The sequence below is a fragment of the Malurus melanocephalus genome, unplaced genomic scaffold (assembly GCF_030028575.1).
Source record: "Malurus melanocephalus ecotype Western Australia unplaced genomic scaffold, MMel_1.1 scaffold_8, whole genome shotgun sequence".
Taxonomy (NCBI): Eukaryota; Metazoa; Chordata; class Aves; order Passeriformes; family Maluridae; genus Malurus; species Malurus melanocephalus.
Genome location: NW_026623240.1, coordinates 2,905,712 through 2,923,387, shown reverse-complemented (window position 1 = coordinate 2,923,387; position 17,676 = coordinate 2,905,712). Strand labels below are relative to the sequence as shown.

The 17,676-nt window shown below is 40.0% G+C and overlaps 1 protein-coding gene across 6 annotated transcripts in view; it reads left to right on the top strand.

Moving 5' to 3' along the window:
• The window catches only part of LRRC8D (leucine rich repeat containing 8 VRAC subunit D), a 52,133-nt gene extending 35,471 nt beyond the window's left edge, over positions 1–16,662 (top strand). For 5 of the 6 annotated variants that reach the window (XM_057374256.1, XM_057374232.1, XM_057374265.1 and 2 more), the window contains one exon: positions 11,009–16,662. In XM_057374256.1, coding sequence (XP_057230239.1) covers positions 11,011–13,575 — 2,565 coding nt within the window. In that variant the 5' untranslated portion in view covers positions 11,009–11,010 and the 3' untranslated portion in view covers positions 13,576–16,662. Of the gene's footprint in view, positions 1–4,167; positions 4,403–11,008 lie in introns of those variants that run through there. The other variant, XM_057374246.1, reaches the window with a different exon arrangement.
• Positions 16,663–17,676: the final 1,014 nt, after the last annotated feature.

The window sequence follows — 17,676 nt, the reverse complement described above, 5'->3', positions numbered from 1 at the left end:
GGTGAGCACCTGGGGTAAGGGGAAGCTGCCCACAGAATAAGAAAACTATCTCTTCGCTGATTTTCTGATTTGGTCATCCAATCAGATGTTGACTGTAAAAGTCAGACAGTGACATGGTRTGTGACTGCATGTCAGTGAAGGTGGCTGCCAAAGTGTGTGGTGAAGCCTGTAGTAGAATCTCATGGAAGGGTCTTAAGTTCTGGAGCAGGAGTTGATATCTGTCTGGGGATGAGATTGAGTGTCTCCTTTCTGTGTTTTTATTTTGCTTGAGTTGAAATGAAGTATACACACAGCTTCACTATCTGTTTTAAAAGAGATTTGACTGGAAAGGAAAGCTTCATTGTCTCTCTTGCTGGAAGGGTAGGTTTCAAGGGCTGTTAATGCTTAGTGCCTTATTTTTGAGATAGCATCATCCTCAAACCTGTGGGAAGGAGTATGGCAAAGYATACAGGAATGCTGTAACTGTTAAGGGATTTATCTGGACATAATGTTAAGCCTTCKCAAAGATAGCAGTGCATTAAAACATTAAATTTGATTATACTTTAATCACGCTGTTATCCCACTGTTTTTATCTTTTGCTGGAAGCCGGAGGGAGTTTGGTTTTTTGCTTTGAATGTTACAGCCACAAACATRCTTATCATTGCCTAACAAATAATCACTTTTAGATTGTGAACCTTCAGGGGCAAGGGTTGTCTGCCCACTCCCTGCTGCAGAGCCCTCAGTGCAGAGGTTACAATTCCAGCTGGAGCATTTGAGTCAAATCATAATAGAAATTTAGCAATAGTAAATATTTAAATTGGAGGCTGTATGAATCTGTTGGTGCTGGTGAATGGCAGCAAGCAACACAACAGAACCTTACTCATCCTCTTTGCAGAGCAGAAAGTTTGCTTGTTAGAGCAGGAATGCTGCGATCTCTGAGAGGACAGCAAGTCTTGGAACATTTGTTCTGTTCTTAAGGCAAYGTTTCGAATGGGCTTTTGAGAAAATAAAGCATAGAAAGGAAGGAGGTGATCTGAGCTCATCAGCAAAATTTCAAGAAAGCCCCCAAAATATGTGTTGTAGTGCAATTCTTTTTTATGCTTCAGTACTGAAGTACACACCCTGAACCAAACAATTACGGGACTAGATGGACTAAGCAAATAGCTTATCTCTTACAGAAAGCCGCTTAAGTTCAGAAGAGGAAAAAGAATTAGAGTAAACTTTAATAAATCTCTTTGAGGATAAATGCTTCAGCTGCAGGCATTTTTCCTGGCATGAAACCACAGGAGGTTCAGCTATTGGAAGCTTGGCAGGAATGTGGTAACATTAATAACTCATCCTTCATCTGCTGATCAGAGTTTTATGAGAGAAGTCGTAGCTGTTACCCATCTGGCAGGATGTCTGAAGTGTAGAAGATCTCTCTGTGTGATAAAGAGCAGGTAAGGTTGGCAGCAGGCTATCAGTCTGTGCTGGGTGGAAGACACAGGATGCTGGGAGGTGTCTAGGGCTGCCTGGCTCTTATCTCATCTCCAGTAGTTTCTGTGACATGGCTTTACAGCTAGACCTTGACTTGAGTGAGGAAGTATCCCCTTCTCCCTGGAGATAAAAGAACTGTGTGACATTTAAGTAGGACCAAAGTTCGGCTGTTGTCCAATAAAGAGTTGGAGAGACCATGTATTTGAAAATTGAGGATGCAGCTTATTTACTGAGCTGTAMACTAGCATTTAAATTTTTTATCAAAGCAGCAGAGTGGGTAAAAGCAAAGGTGGACTTCAAGTGTGKTTTTTTATATCCTGATTCTCAGCTSCACTTCATGCACCTTCTTACTGCCCTTGCCACAGAAAAGGTCTTGGCAACAACAGACGAACTCTGATGTGTGAGTAGGAGGCTTATGTTTACATGTGGCTTCTTGTGTCATTGGGCACTTTTTTGTATGCATATGCATGTTGAATTTCCTTTTGTTGTTTTAAGTTTTTAATTTAAATGTTACCTTTTCTAGGTTGCTTTTTTCTGATGGATGTAATGAAAGTGTTACTGCAGATATTTGAAAATACAGTATACACATACTGTATATAGCTCATATTTATGCAAATCTTCATGAAATGTCTGTTCAACATGTAACTCAGTGACAGTCACTGTGTTTGCTGGCTGAAGAGATGAACCAGCTCAGATAGKGAACAATGGAGCCTGTTGTTTAGTTAAAGGAACTTTTTGTCTGCTCTTGGCTCTAGGTCTCCCTGAGGATGCTGTAGGTGTTCCAGTGGAAGGTTGCTGGCATGTCCGTTAAAAATGAAAGGAAGGAGAAAGTGTTCATTGAAAATAATTTACTTAAGTTACTTGGTAAACCTGCTTCCCTTTAGATGGGAATGCAGTTTAGAAATTAAGTAAACCAAGCCTTTAGAACCATGAGTTAAGGTGGAGAGATCATTTTGCTCTTAAGAGATGCTATTAAAATCTACAGCAAAGTGAACTTCAGCAACTCTTTTATTTCCCTTTGATAGGCACTCCCCCTTTTTCTGTAGATACATTTAGGGTATGTAGTTAGGGCTTCTAATATATTCTGTAATAAGATTGTATTTTTACGTTCTGTGGCTTAAAATCACCAGACTATCAGCTTTATGTATGTCAGGTTCAATTTCTTACCACTTTGAAGTTGCTGCAGTTCTAAGTGAATTCAGAAGAAAGTGAGACAGAGACTGCCAGTGTGTGGCTGTGCATCAGAAAGAAGTATTTTTCAGAGGAATTGCATGAGTTGCTGAGTGCCATCTCTGTCTGAGATAAAGCAATTTCATGTAACAAACATTGTAGCTGTATGGACTTAGTTATATAAAAGCAAATTTAAATAAATGGGGTCTAAACAATTTTAACTGTTCTATTTTTCAGGTTTTTAAACTGCAAAGGAAATAAAAGCTTGTTATATTTTTTCCTTTTTTCCCTCTTTCAATCCTTTTAGTTTATTTTGAATGGTATGGCTGGGTTGTTTTTAGTGATAAAAAGCAGCCTCTAGGGACTGGAGTTACCAGATGTACTTTTATTTTGGTGCAGCTTGCTTTTGCAACTTGATAAATTCCCAAAGTGCACTGGTTAGTAGAAGTGCCAGATGTTTACTGTGTGTTCCTGTACTTCTGATAGTGGTCATGAAAACACTGCAGAAACCTCACTGCCTAAAAGATAGGGAAACAGCAGATTTAGAAATGGCAAAGGGATTAAATATTTACACTTGAGCTCAAGCAGCTGTTAGTTTATTGTATGGTGTAACTTTTAATCGCATTGTACGTCCATGCCAGCACAGATTAAATCAACTTCAGTAGCTTTCAGTTGTGTCTGCATTTGAGTATAAGTGCTTGGTGTTAAACTGGGAGTCCTGCACACACAAGTTAGGCTGTCTTTTCAAGATTACTGGTCTGGCTCTTTTGGAAAATCTGTGAAATGCGATACAAAGTGTCTGGTCACTGTTTTTGCTCTCTGGGTAGGTAAAACAGAAAATGCTGTTGGAAATTCACTTACTCAGCCTTGGCGGTGCAACTGCAATCGCTGAGGATGTGCTGCCTCAGATAAAAGGATGAGTTGGCATTGCATAGATCAGAGTGGTTGTAGCAGCACTGTRAGGTCGGGAGCATGTGTGCTGGGGTACATCCAAGGGGTGTTCTTTGCCTTCATGTGCCAGCTCCTTGCTGCTCTGCTGTAGGATTTCTGTTCTGGCAGCTGTGCCCATGAAATGCCTTGTGTTCATGGACTGTTGCTTGCAGGTATGAAAAGCATTTAAGTTCAGTATTCACCCTGCTGCTGTCTCATTAGCCATCTCTTTTGGTTTCTTGCATGTTGCCTTACAAGATGGTTTGTTTTATAACCATAAATCACGTGTGGTTAACTGACTTCAATTGGAACTTGTAACCCTGAGCTTGTTACCAGATATAGAGACCCATGCAGAGGGATCTCCAGGAGCACTCTCCAATCTTGCTTCCTTCTCCCATCTCTTTCCTTATGCCCTTCAKGGTCTCTGACCCTGCTAACCTGTGGGAAGTCAGGATGGAGCAGTGTGGCTGAATATTCAGTTTATGGTCTCCCTGAGCTTTTTGAAGTCCACTGGGCACCTGCTCTGCTCTCTGAAGCCTGGGAATGAGTGTCAGTAAAATCTGAACCTTGCACTTTTGGTCAAAGCAGCTTTCGTAAGAGCATGCTCAGGAGTACTGCARTAGGCAAAGTGGGAAGTTGCTCATTTTCTGTGCTCTCTAGTCACAGAATTTGCATGTAGCACATAGAGTTAATTGTGTTRATTTTGAGGTTTTTTTGGGGGAGCTTTAATTTGTTATTAATGTTTGGGTGCTTTGGGGAGCTACTCCGAAATGTAACAATRGGCTCCTGTTTTGAAAGTCATCCTTAAACAGACCTCTCCAGTTATTTACAGCAAGGCAAGAATGAGGTAAGATTTGACAATTCATTGTTAACGGAAATAATTGCTGCTAATACTGCTTTTAAATATCACACTGATTACAAAACCATCTGTGTAGGAGTGGTGTATAGCACTAGACCTTCAAAGAACTGGTAAACAAGGAAGATTCAGCGTAAACACTTAAATAGCAGCATCCAAAAGTAGGTTAGAGTGTTATACAACCTGAAAAAACCCAGCTTTGAAGGGCAGAATTTTAAAAGATTTTTAAAAAGCAAAAAGTTTTTTTAATGGATTTCATTTTAGTAAATGGTATTAATTTGACTTTGATTATGTAGAGTCTTACTTTTGTCKCCAGCATACTGAAGCCTAATATTTCTGTATGCAGTCTAAGAGAAATTAGATTTTGATTATTTTCTGTTTCATAACTTACTGTTAAGTTCATGTTCTTCATGAAGTGGATGATTCCTTAGTTGGAGAATCTATTTGCAGACTGCATCAGAGAGTATATATATTACATGTATATTACAGTATATTACAGAGAAATATATAGACATGTATCAAGATATTATATACTTTTCCTTTTAAGGAAAAGTCCAAAATTATAGCTGTGCACTTTGGGCAGTGGGATGGGGGAACTGGGGAGATGGGTTAGATATGGGGGGTTTTATTTGCTTGCTTTTGTTTCTCAAATAATTAGTGTACAAGTGATGCTAATTATTCCTCCTTGATCATTTAAGTGTGTTATCAAATATGAGCATCATATGTTTTCATRTATATTTATCTACTTTTAATTATAATTAAAAACTATTGTGGAACTGTTGTTCCTTAGTTGAAATGTTTTGCTGTAAAGGAAATACCCTTTCAGCTTTGTGTTTATTGCTTTTCCTTATCCAGTTATCATCCATTACAGGGTCGCCAAACAAAAATAAACCAAACTAGATMTTGAAGATTGATTTAAAATGGATAGATTTGGTTGCTGTCAGATGTTTAGGGAAGAAATATTAAGTGGAAATTTTTGTCATTCTAACTGGGTGGAAAGAAATAATGGAGGTCTTTTGCTGTGCAGCTTTTTGTGTTAAATCTGTTTCTGATTTTCCAGAGATAAAAGTACTGATCGGGAAATATGTGATAACATAGGCCCCGTTCTGGTGTTAATGTTCTGCAATGCCTTCCATCACTGAAAGTAGCAGCAAAACATTTCCTGGAGTAGAGAAACACTATAAAAATGCCCATGTTGTATTTTACTGTGAAGTGTTTCCAGGCAATAGAGACACTCAGTGCACAAATSTGTGCTTAGCTGAATTTTGGGGGTTGGTTTGCAGAATGGTTGAGTGGAGAAGCTGTAATCGCAGTTGTACCTACAGCTGGTTTTGTAGCTTGDGTGGGCTCAGGTAAAGCATGATAATCCCTTGTGAAATAAAGTAGCAGAGAGCTTTAGTCCTCTTAKCAAACATACTAGGAGCTGCAAAGCAGGCTGGGGATAGCTGTAATATTCCCAGCTACTTTAGCAGGGGCAATTTCCCTCTATTACTCCCAAAGCTTCTGGTGGTTAAACCTTCAGTTTGTTTTAAACTGCTCATCTCAGARACTGAATAACCAATGCATGTGTCGGTATGCTCAGAATGCCTACATTCGTTCATAGACTTTCCTGTATGTSTTTGTGCATTATTTCACAAGGGTTCTGGGGTCTCCAGAAGAAAAGGAGGGAGAAAAAAGAAAAGGATAGTGCCATCTTTTTAACCTTTGCAGATTGTCTGTGTAATGATTAATATTGGCAGGGTCTTGGCCAGCAGGGACGTGGCCAAGAGGTATCTGTAATCCATTCTTATCACATTAAGGTCTAATAGTCTGCTTTAATAGGATATTGCAGAAGGAGAGATGGTTGGTGAAAAGACACAGCAAAATATACAGCGGAAATAAATTTAAACTTATGGTTACTAGATCAAAAACAAGCTAGCAAAGCCTTCTAGTTATGGGAAAACTTTTCTCCTCCTTAATTTCCTGTGGGAAGGGAGAAAACAATTTTGTTCCTGGTAGCACTTCTTCTCTTCAGCTAGAAATGTTGAGTTTTTTTTCAGGAAATTCTTTACCAGATGCAGTGACAAGGCGAATTCAAGAATCTTTTTGTTTCCTGAAACAAAGTGGACTTGTTTGGAGTCTTGGGAACCTGAGAGTAAATGAGTGTATCATGTGCTACAATTCTTGTTTTATTTGTTTGTTCTGACTTTGAATTAGCTTTAACTTTAAATATGCTTTTAAGACAGGAGGGCCAGTGAGCTACAGGACAGAAAGTTTTTATCTGTAAGTACAGGAAGAAGTAGGATGTAAATAAACATTAGTGACATACCAATCTGCTGCTTCCTTTTCCGCTAACTTCTCTATTTAAGCTAGAACAGTTTCTTAGGAAATATCCCAAATATGTTCATTTTGTATTTCAGCATTTATAATCTGAAATGTCAGAAATTCACCAGGCTAATCACATTCTGACCTCTTTCTATTACAGCTTTTCTTTAAGACTAATCAAATTATTGTAATTGTTAGGAAGAATGATTTATTGAATTAGTTGCTACCCTCGCTGATTTAATGTGGGCCTGTAACAATTGCCATTGTTATTTTTTTTCCTTTTTATATTCCATTTTCACTGTAACTTGTATAACTGCAAAATAAACAAAGTAGGTTTGATTMTAGAGCTTCAGATCACACTACTGCACTATTTTAGAAATTCAAGCTTTTCCACCAAAGTCGTAGATGGTAGCAAGAAACAGCTGTGCTTGGAACAGTTACATTTATTTAGGCTAAAGACTTTTTTTCCTTTTCAGAGAAAGAGTACACGCAGTATATAGCTGGAAGTGGTGGATGGAGCAGGGAGAAGTTTATGTTGTCCTAGAATGTCATCCGTGTTACAGAGCTGGAGACAAAGAGTTTGGGAGGAAAAAAGGTTATTTGTTAAAGTATTCCTGTAACAGTGCAGCCCTAAGGATCATACTGCAATAGGCTTGAATTAAAAGAATGCTTATTAAAACTAAACAAAAATGTGCTATTTAAAAAARCCGTCTGTCCTGAAATTGCATATTGGGAATTGCATATTGGGAATATAAAAAATATTTCTCTTCAAGAAACTCACTTTTCTAGTATGGGTCTCTTGGGATCTTGGGTGTGTCAAAACCCCATGTTCTGCTGAACCTCAGAGTCTGTTTGGTGCCTTGTGAAAAGGGCTGAAAGAAGTGCATCTTTTCACCATGAGAAATCAGGTATTTTAACATTTCAGCACAGGACTTTGTTCTTCGGTTTGAGCTAMCTTCCCGCAGACTTTTTGGGGTTGTGAGTAGAGTATGCCTTGAGAGGAGATCACCTATGGCAGGGTGTTGCAGGCTCTCCTTGCCAGACACAGACTGGCATTTGCGTCTTTTTTTTTTCTTTTTTTCTTCTGTGTTATCGCTGCAGCTAATAATGAAAGCTAACCCCCAATTTGGCACTCTTAAAAGGAATTGAAAATTAGTGATGAAAATACTATCCACCTACTCCAAGGAATATTCCAGACAGTAGGTTTTAAAAGCTTTGAATAGTTTAAATTCAGCTGTGGAATAGAGAAAATCCAAACCCCCATTACAATACTGTACAGACCCATTGTTCTGAGCACCCCTTAATAGTTTGATCTCTTAAGTGTGTGCAGAAATATAGTAAAAGTTAACTTCTATGGTTATTAGTTTAGTAAAATCAAACACCAATACATGTTATGATGGATTTAAGAGAGAAAATAYCAAATTTATTTGCAGTCCATCAGAATGTGTCTTATACTTGGTGTAGGTTTATAGTTTTTCATTTTGGTTTTTAAGACTTGGGACATTAAACATTTTGGACATGTAAGGAGAGAAGCCTGTTTTCAGCTTCTGGAATTGATCTTTTTTGCTAGATAGAAAAAAGGTTTGACTGTCTTTTATGGGAGTGTTATTAATGCCACAGAGGAGTTTTTTGTGTTTTATAACTGCTAATCTGCCAAAACATCTGCTTTYCTCTGAGTATCAGTAACTTGAAAGAAAAGATGTGTTCAGAACATCGGCTGTGGTACTTCTCAGTGTAAAGCTTCTGTTACACCATGCTGTCTRCAGCCTCACAAAGAGGATTACTCAGGCTCTGTTGTATCTCCAAACCTTTTTGGAAATGGTTTTGTGCGTGCAAGAGGTCTGGTAGAGGAGATTTTTAGCTTTTCCTTTTATTGTTGTTCTTTTTAAGTCTTTAGCTGGAACCACTTTGTGCTGTCATTTTTTTTTTCCATATTTCAGCTGTTGAGAGCAGTCGTGTCTGCAGTGCTTGGGTTTCAGTGCTTTATCCAGGTGTTCCCATGCCAGAAGCAAAAAAAACACCATCCTTCTGTGAAAGGAATTCTGGAGGCCATGAATTCTAGCTAGTAGCTAATGCTGTTCATTTGCACACTGTTATTTAAATGTTATTTAAATGTCAAAGGTAGCAATTGTTGGACAAGCAATCATGCTGTGACTCGGTGTAGGTAAGCACTGGGAGATATTAAGGATGGGAGTTTGTAGCTCACTTCCAAGTAAGGCACTGCAAGGCTTTGATAGTTGTGGGGTGTGTTATGGTCTGTATCCTTTATCACTTGCTACAGCACCTGCAGCCCTGGAGAGGTGTGTGGGGACAGGCTCAGGAGCCCTGCTGCTGGAAAGAGCTGCTTGTGAAGCTGAGAGGACTGTAAGACCTTGACAACTTCTGACAAGGGAGAAGCATTTGGCATTCATTTGCCACTGGAAAAAAAAAAGAAAATGAGAACTGGAAGCTCGTTCTGTTGGGTCCCTGAGAAACTGAGCCCTAACTTTCAAGTTTTGGCAACTGCCAAGGGCACTGAGATGAGTGCTGCAGTGAGATAAAGTCCTCTCCTCTCTGGCTGCCTCCACCAGCTCCCAGGCTTGGTATGTGAGATTGGTAGCGTGGGAGGCCAGGGGCCTCTGTCCCTGTGTTGGAGGAGACACTTCCATCATGAGCTTTGTGTCAGTAAAAACAAGTGCTGGCCTTTCCCACAGACCAAGATGTGGCATCTGCTTGCACTTCTGTGGGGAAGGAGGGGTGCTAGTGCATGACTTKGGCTGTATCGGCAGTTGCTGGTAGTTGAGTTCTACGTGTAGAAATGTCTGTTATGTCACGGGTGTATATATGTTGCCTGTGAGAGTGTCCTTTAGGGTATGGGAGGTGCAGGTCTGTATGAACTATTATGCTGCAAGTTGAAAATARTAAATCTAATGCCCCTTGTTACTGCCTGCTTTGGTCTCCTTGTGCTTGGCTAAGGTATTATTCTCCCAAGCAAAGGGAGACAGACTCAGAGGGATAAAGTATATGCCATCTCCTTCCCTGCTGCATGTGTGCACACACGCTAGGTACTTTTCTTTAGAAATGGCAAATTTGGGTCATGTGTTCAGCAGTTAAAATGATGATTTTACCACATCCTACTTGCACAGGAAGCTCATTTTTTAAAAGCTGATAAGTTGCGTCCTCCATATTTTGTCAAAACAAAAAGCAAAACAAGTTATTTAAAGCTGCAAGGAAGTTTGGGTTTTCACATGGTCAGTTTGCTGCTTTGTCTCACAGTGCCTATGYTTAAAAAGTGAAAGCCTTGCAGTCTGCTCCTTGCAGGTGCTACCTGCACTACCCAGCTTYCTGTAATCACTAGACTGTGATGATAAACTGAAAAAAATGTTTTCCTCATTATATTAGGTAAGAGTTGTGGAGTTTCTTCTTGGTTAACTGGGTTGAATCAATTGGGGAAAAATGCTTACAGTACCGATATTTGGTCCAATCATAGAATCAATGGTTTGGGTTGGAAGTGACCTAAAAATAGCATCTATTTCAAACACTCCTGTCATGGTCAGGGATGCAACTCACTAAGTCAGGTTGCTCAGGGCAACATCCAGCTGGTTTTTACTTAAAAACAACCAATTATGTTAAAAAACTTGTGCCAAATATTCACATAATAACTGCAAGGCTCTCACTTGTGCAGCACTTAAAAGGGAAAGGAGCTAATYAATGTGGTAAGAGTTGTGGATGCTCAGTAGGAAGGAGTAGAAGATAGTGTGTTGTTGTGCTAGATGAAAAGAARTTAAAGACCTTGCTGTCAACATAACAAGACCTAAAATGTGCTGTCCAAGTCATGAGCAGAGTGCAAAGCATTTAGAAAGATGCTGTTTTGTTTAAATGCAAGGTACTACAAAATACCGTTAGTACTGAATTTGATGTGCTCAGGCTCAAGCAATCTTTTCTACAGAATTTGGTTTAGTGTTGTGTAGTCTATTATTGGTCTTCTTGTTGTTAATACCTATCAGCTACAGTATTAAACATTTCAGATATTTCTCCTGCACAGAGCAGGCTTTGGTGCTGTGAAGTGGCAAAGCTATGTAAACATGATCTAGTCTGAAGTGAGAAGACTTCTGTTCTGATGCTAAAGTAATGTTTTGGTCATATCCTTTGAGAAAACTGTTGAGTGGAATGATGGACAATGTGTGACAGGCAATAAAACATAATGAAGAGTAAAACCTTCTGAGGATSTGTATGTCATGCCAGGATTGTTTTTAAATGGTAAAAAAAATGTCCCCAGTCAACAATACTTATTTTGTCTTTGTTCTCTTGCAGGAATGTTTACCCTTGCAGAAGTTGCATCGCTCAGTGACATCCAGCCAACTTACCGTATCTTGAAACCATGGTGGGATGTGTTTATGGATTATCTCGCCGTTGTTATGTTAATGGTTGCCATTTTTGCTGGAACCATGCAGCTGACAAAGGACCAGGTGGTCTGYTTGCCAGTTTTGCAGTCTGCTGTAAATTCAAAAGTGCAGCCTGATACATCAGGGAAGGCTGAATTTACCACTGTTGAAACAACCACTGGCCAAGAAGAAGCATCAATGAGAACTGTTCCCTTCGGAAGTACCCCTACTGTAACACCTGACATTCTTGTGAGCAGAGCTACCTCTTCTCAGTATCAACCCACTGAATCAGGCCAGGAGCAGAAGGAACAGAAAGATTCCTCAGGCCGTAAAACAAATTTGGATTTTCAGCAGTATGTATTTATTAACCAGATGTGCTATCATTTGGCTCTTCCTTGGTACTCAAAGTATTTTCCCTATCTTGTTCTCATTCATACTATCATTTTAATAGTCAGTAGTAATTTTTGGTTTAAATATCCCAAGACTTGCTCAAAAATTGAGCATTTCGTATCTATATTGGGGAAGTGCTTTGAGTCTCCTTGGACTACAAAAGCATTGTCTGAAACGGCATGTGAGGATTCTGAGGAGAACAAACAGAGGTTAACTGGTGCGCAGTCCCTACCCAAGTACGTTTCCACTAGYAGCGATGAAGGAAGCCCAAGTGCTAGCACTCCCATGATAACCAAATCTGGCTTCAAATTTTCAGCTGACAAGCCAATGATCGAGATTCCCAGTGTCACGATTTTAGATAAGAAAGATGGAGAACAAGCCAAAGCGCTGTTTGAGAAAGTCCGCAAGTTCCGGGCTCACGTGGAAGACAGTGATCTGATTTATAAGCTCTATGTTGGCCAGACAGTCATCAAGACTGTCAAGTTCATATTTATTCTCTGCTATACTGCAAACTTTGTCAACACCATTAGTTTTGAGCACATCTGCAACCCGAAAGTGGAACACCTGATTGGCTACACACAGTTTGAATGTACACACAACATGGCTTATATGTTGAAAAAGCTGCTTATCAGCTATATTTCCCTCATTTGTGTCTATGGCTTCATCTGCCTCTACACGCTTTTCTGGCTGTTCCGAATACCTTTAAAAGAATATTCTTTTGAAAAGGTCAGAGAAGAGAGTAGCTTCAGTGATATCCCTGATGTCAAAAATGATTTTGCGTTTCTCTTGCACATGGTAGATCAGTATGACCAGCTGTATTCTAAGCGATTCGGTGTCTTTTTGTCAGAGGTAAGCGAGAACAAACTGCGCGGAATTAGTTTAAACCACGAATGGACTTACGAAAAGCTTCGGCAGCATGTCTCCCGCAATGCCCAGGACAAGCAGGAGCTGCATCTCTTCATGCTCTCAGGGGTCCCTGACGCAGTGTTTGATCTGACGGATCTGGACGTGTTAAAACTGGAGCTGATTCCTGAAGCGAAAATTACAGCCAAAATTTCCCAGATGACGAATCTTCAGGAGCTTCATCTGTACCACTGCCCTGCAAAGGTCGAGCAGACTGCCTTCAGCTTCCTCCGGGACCACTTGAGATGCCTTCATGTGAAATTCACAGATGTTGCAGAAATTCCTGCGTGGGTGTATTTGCTCAAAACCCTCCGTGAATTGTATTTGATAGGCAACTTGAACTCTGAAAATAATAAAATGATAGGGCTTGAATCTCTTAGAGAGTTGAGACACCTTAAAATTCTCCACGTGAAGAGCAATTTGACCAAAATTCCCCCCAATATCACAGATGTAGCACCACATCTGACAAAACTAGTCATTCATAATGATGGCACTAAGCTTGTGGTACTCAATAGCCTTAAGAAAATGACTAATGTTGCGGAGTTGGAACTGCAGAACTGTGAACTGGAGAGAATTCCCCATGCCATCTTCAGTCTCTCTAACTTACAGGAACTGGATCTAAAGTCAAATAGCATACGCACAATTGAAGAAATCATCAGTTTCCAGCATTTAAAAAGATTGACTTGTTTAAAGCTGTGGCACAATAAAATAGTCAGCATTCCTTCATCCATTACCCTCATAAAGAATTTGGAGTCTCTTTATCTCTCCAATAACAAACTTGAAACCTTACCTGCCGCACTGTTCAGTTTACAGAAACTTAGGTGTTTAGATGTAAGCTACAATTCAATTGCGGTGATTCCAGTGGAAATAGGTTTGCTCCAAAATCTTCAGCATTTTCACATCACAGGAAACAAAGTCGACGTTTTGCCAAAACAGTTGTTTAAATGTGTTAAATTGAGGACTTTGAGTCTGGGACAAAACTGTATTACCTCAATCCCAGATAAAATAAGTCAGCTGTTGCAGCTGACTTACCTGGAACTGAAGGGAAACTGCTTGGACCGTCTGCCAGCTACGCTGGGGCAGTGTCAGCTTCTCAGGAAAAGCGGGCTCATAGTGGAAGATCACCTCTTTGATGCTTTACCCTCAGAAGTTAAAGAGGTGTTGAATCAAGACACAAGCATTCCCTTTGCTAATGGGATTTAGACTGAGGTTGAATGCTCTGGTAGCTGACTTCCAAACAGCAAATGCTAAAAAGTATGGCAATTGTGAGATCGTGTGTTTTAGAAAGCAGAATTCCTTGGAAGGCAGAACTACTAGGATTAGAAGAAGTGCAACTGAGTGTTCAATGTTTGCAGTGTTTTAAAAGTTCATTTCCAAAATTTTTGAGAGGATAAAGAACCTTAATAATCTCAATTCTTCTTTCCTTAAATTGTTTGTAACTTGGATGCTGCCGCTTTTGAATGTTTACAAATTTGCTTGCCTGCTTAAAGTAAATGATTAAATTGATGACCTTTTCTTACTATGCAAGTTATTCCTTAAGGTCTGGTTTTACTTTAGTGCATTATGGGGAGGCAAACCAAGGCTAAATGTTGTATGTGGTATGAGCCTAACAGCATTTGAAACACACGTTGAAATGTGTTGTTAGTGTTCAGCTATCCTTGGCAAATGAAACCAGTTTGGCTGTGATTTGAACTGCACCAGAACCACCATTTTCCTGCATTAAGGTATGTGGTTTCATAGAATCATAGAGTTGTTTAGTTTGGCAAAGACRTGAAAGATCATAAAGTCCAACCATTAACCAACACTGCCAGATCCACCATGTCCGTGAGCATCCTGTCTGCGTTTTTTTAAATGCCTCTGGGGATGGTGATTCCATCACTTCCCTAGGCAGCCTATTCCAATGTTTGACGACCACCCTTTCAGTGAAAAAAATTTTCYTCATAATCCAAACCTTTCCTAGCACAACTTGTGTCCTCTTGTGCTAATGCTTGTTACCCAAGAGAAAACACTGACCCCCCACCTCACTGCACCATCCTTTCAGGTAGTTACAGGGAGTGATAAGGTCCCTCCTGAGCCTCTTTTTCTCCAGGCTTAACACCTTCAGCTCCCTCAGCCAGTCTTCACAGGACTCGTGTTCCAGACCCTTCACCATCTCCACACCCATTCTCTGGACACTCTCCAGTATTTCAGTGCTTTGCACCAGGCCAAGTGCATTTGCCTTCATTCTTCTCCTCAAGGCCCTGTGTTTTTGGGTGAGATTCCTGCTGTGGTCCAGTGTGCTAGTSCTTCACACTGTCAAAGGGCTGTCACCTTCCTGCAGCTGCTCTCCCCCTCAGCTTCCATAATGCTCCGCTGTCCCATGCAGCAGTGGGTGGCAGAAGGGACAATAYTGCCACGTGGCTTTCAAGTTGGGAATCAGTTTGATGTTTGAACTGTTTTGGAAGGTGACTTTGGAAGCCATTAAACACCAAGTGACTTTACTGCTCATGTTTTGCTCTTCTGAGTTTTTGTCTGGAAAACTCAAGGCATTTTATGAGTTGGTGATTGTTTTGTTTCAGCCCTTTCTTAGGATATGGGGCGTCATYTCCGTTTACTAGACTGGTAACAGACATAAGATCTGCTTTGTTACTCAACCGTGATTAAGCTTTATCACCTGTTGTGGTGTCTTCCATACCTGGACTTTACCATACCCCAGCCCAAGTAATCTGATGTCTTTGAACACTTACTGTTAGAAAACCATAACTGTGTGCCATCCAGTAAAGAAAAAAAGCAGACAGTAGTGAGCTTGGGATTTTTTTTTTTTTTTTGGTGGTGTTTTTGGTAGTGTTTTGTTTTTTTTTAACTGAGTTTGCATTGCCAGAACAATTAGAGAAATGTAATCCCATTAAATCTGCAAAATCATCAGTTGTAAATCTCAGTCATTTACATTCCATGTGTGCAGAAAAGAAGTACTATGCTGGGAGATGATTGCATGATTACTCATGGTTTAAACACAATTCCCTATTGTAGTGTGGTCAGGACTGAACTAGTCTGTAGTTCAGGGGACTGTTCTTCTCACACAGAAATCCTCATGYACAGTGATTTCTACTGTAACTTCACCAGAGCTGCCCTGACTTACACCACTATTAACGAGCGGATAGTTTAGGCCTAGAGGCATTGAGCAGGCAGGAACATTTCAAATACTGCTCTTAGAAGTCTTGCACATTTTATTGTTAATAATTTACTGTTAGTCATGCTGGGAGGACTGTTCTCAGCTCTAGGTAGCAGTCTCTGAATACATACCTGCACCATATGTTTATGTATATCAGAAGACCAGTTTATGAATAGTGGTTTTCCTACTTCTCATGGGGATGCAGTCTGTTTTCCACTTGSCAGCAGGTAATAAACTTGGGATGTTAACAGTTTTGCAACACCAAGTCACAGGTTAGGCAGAGTACTTGGAGTTACGGATCTGTCCTCCACTGGGAAACTTAGTGCTAATCCTCAGTTTCTTTTTTTTAAGGTAGAAGTTAAGGCTGCAGCAGATTTTTTTTTWAAAAAAACCTTTCATTTKTTTATTTTTTGCACATAGATCACTTTAAAATTGCTGGACTATTGACTCTTTAGAAAAACTGTGGAATATACTATTGGTGTATGCTTCGTATTTGCTGTTGAGTGTCATTTCAGTTTCCAAGAAATTGTGTGTAGGAGGGAGGAAGAGTTGGAGGATGACAAAATTATTAAAATATTTAGAAAAATAGTACTATTTTTYATCCTTTTCCCTTTTTTAATAGCAGAGTCGCACAGAATGTGGCTATGTATTGATCTAGTTTTGAAAAGGTGTTTTTGGTGTTTCTGATTCTCCTGCTGGCCCTACTGATGTTCAAAAAATAAACCCATGTTTATTTCATATGACTATGGTCAAAAAATAAACCCATGTCCTCTTAATTAGTATGGTATACATAACTTAGACCACTGTTTTGAMTAGTTAGTATAGCCAACTGTACTTCTTTAGAGAATTTCCTCCAAAATAAGTGTATGTTAAAGTTAATTTCAGGCTTCTAATGCTTGCTTAGCRTAAACTCCGTTCTTGTTTTTAGGAGATCTTTCTCAGAGTGGGGAAGAACTGCTCATGTCACCTCCCCCCAGTCCTTCCTCCTCTTTGTGACTGTTTATAATGTTCCTATGTTCTGCGTGTCAACTGACACAGTTTTGCTTTAAAGTCTTGGAAGTTCATCTCTTTTCCATGTAAGGCATGTGAAATATATTTTGCATTTCTATTTGATTTAATAAATAAGATGTTTATATCTTCCTCTGATCTATTTTTTTAATGGGTGAAAAGTGTGTTTACATTGTAAAAGCTCTGATTTCCAGTACCTCATGCTAAACTTGTTCTGTGGTGTCTGTACTCTAAGAGGGAAGAGGTAAGAGTTGCTGCTCCCAGTAAACCCTGTAGGTATGGTTTCTATCTAGAGCACAGTACTTCAGGGTAATTATTTTTTTTTCATGTACACAACCTAAATGACCTAGCACTGTTTTTATTTGGCCAGTCAAATTCTGCAGAAAAACCCGTATTTATTCAAATGAGAGGAAGTAGGAAATTGCCATTCAGTTTTTTCCTGCCACTGTAACTCATTTCTCTAAAGATCCTTTAGTTTACCAATAACCCTTTGGAAACGCTTCCAATGATGCAAACTGAACGGTGGCATTCCTGGGCGGGTATCAAGCCTCTTAGTGTAAGGGAGGGAAGATGCTGACACTAGTGAAAGGCTCTCTGCTGCTACATCAATGGCTTTGCAGTCCTGAGCTGCCCTCTCTGGTAGCAAAGCAGGATGCCCAAGCACTGTATGTCATGTCTGAGTATGGAGGTTCTCCTTTGTGGACTGTATTTTTAATAAAAATGTTGCAGAAATAGCTGTTCTGTACATTGTGTTTCCATGGATATGCAGAGAAGTCATTGTTGTGTGGTTACATGAGGGCAGAGGGCTAGATTGTGATCACTTAAAATCAAGTTAAACAAAGCAGCTGCTTCTCCAGCTGTGGTATTGACTGTCAGTCTCATTTCTTGCAGGAGCAGATTTTGGCTTTTGGACTTGTCAAGACAGGGAGTTGGGTAGGAAACGTGACAGTCCCAAGTGTAACTTCTGCAGCTTGTGAACATGAAAAATGGGGCTTCTGTTGGGTCTTTGGGTTGTCACCCTGTGAGGGTGCTAAACATGAGAACAAAAGTCTCGGATTTGCTGAGGGATCTCAGTATTGATAGCAGAGCCATAGGGCACGGTGGCAGGGGCTGAGGGTGGCACGGCCATAGGGCACGGTGGCAGG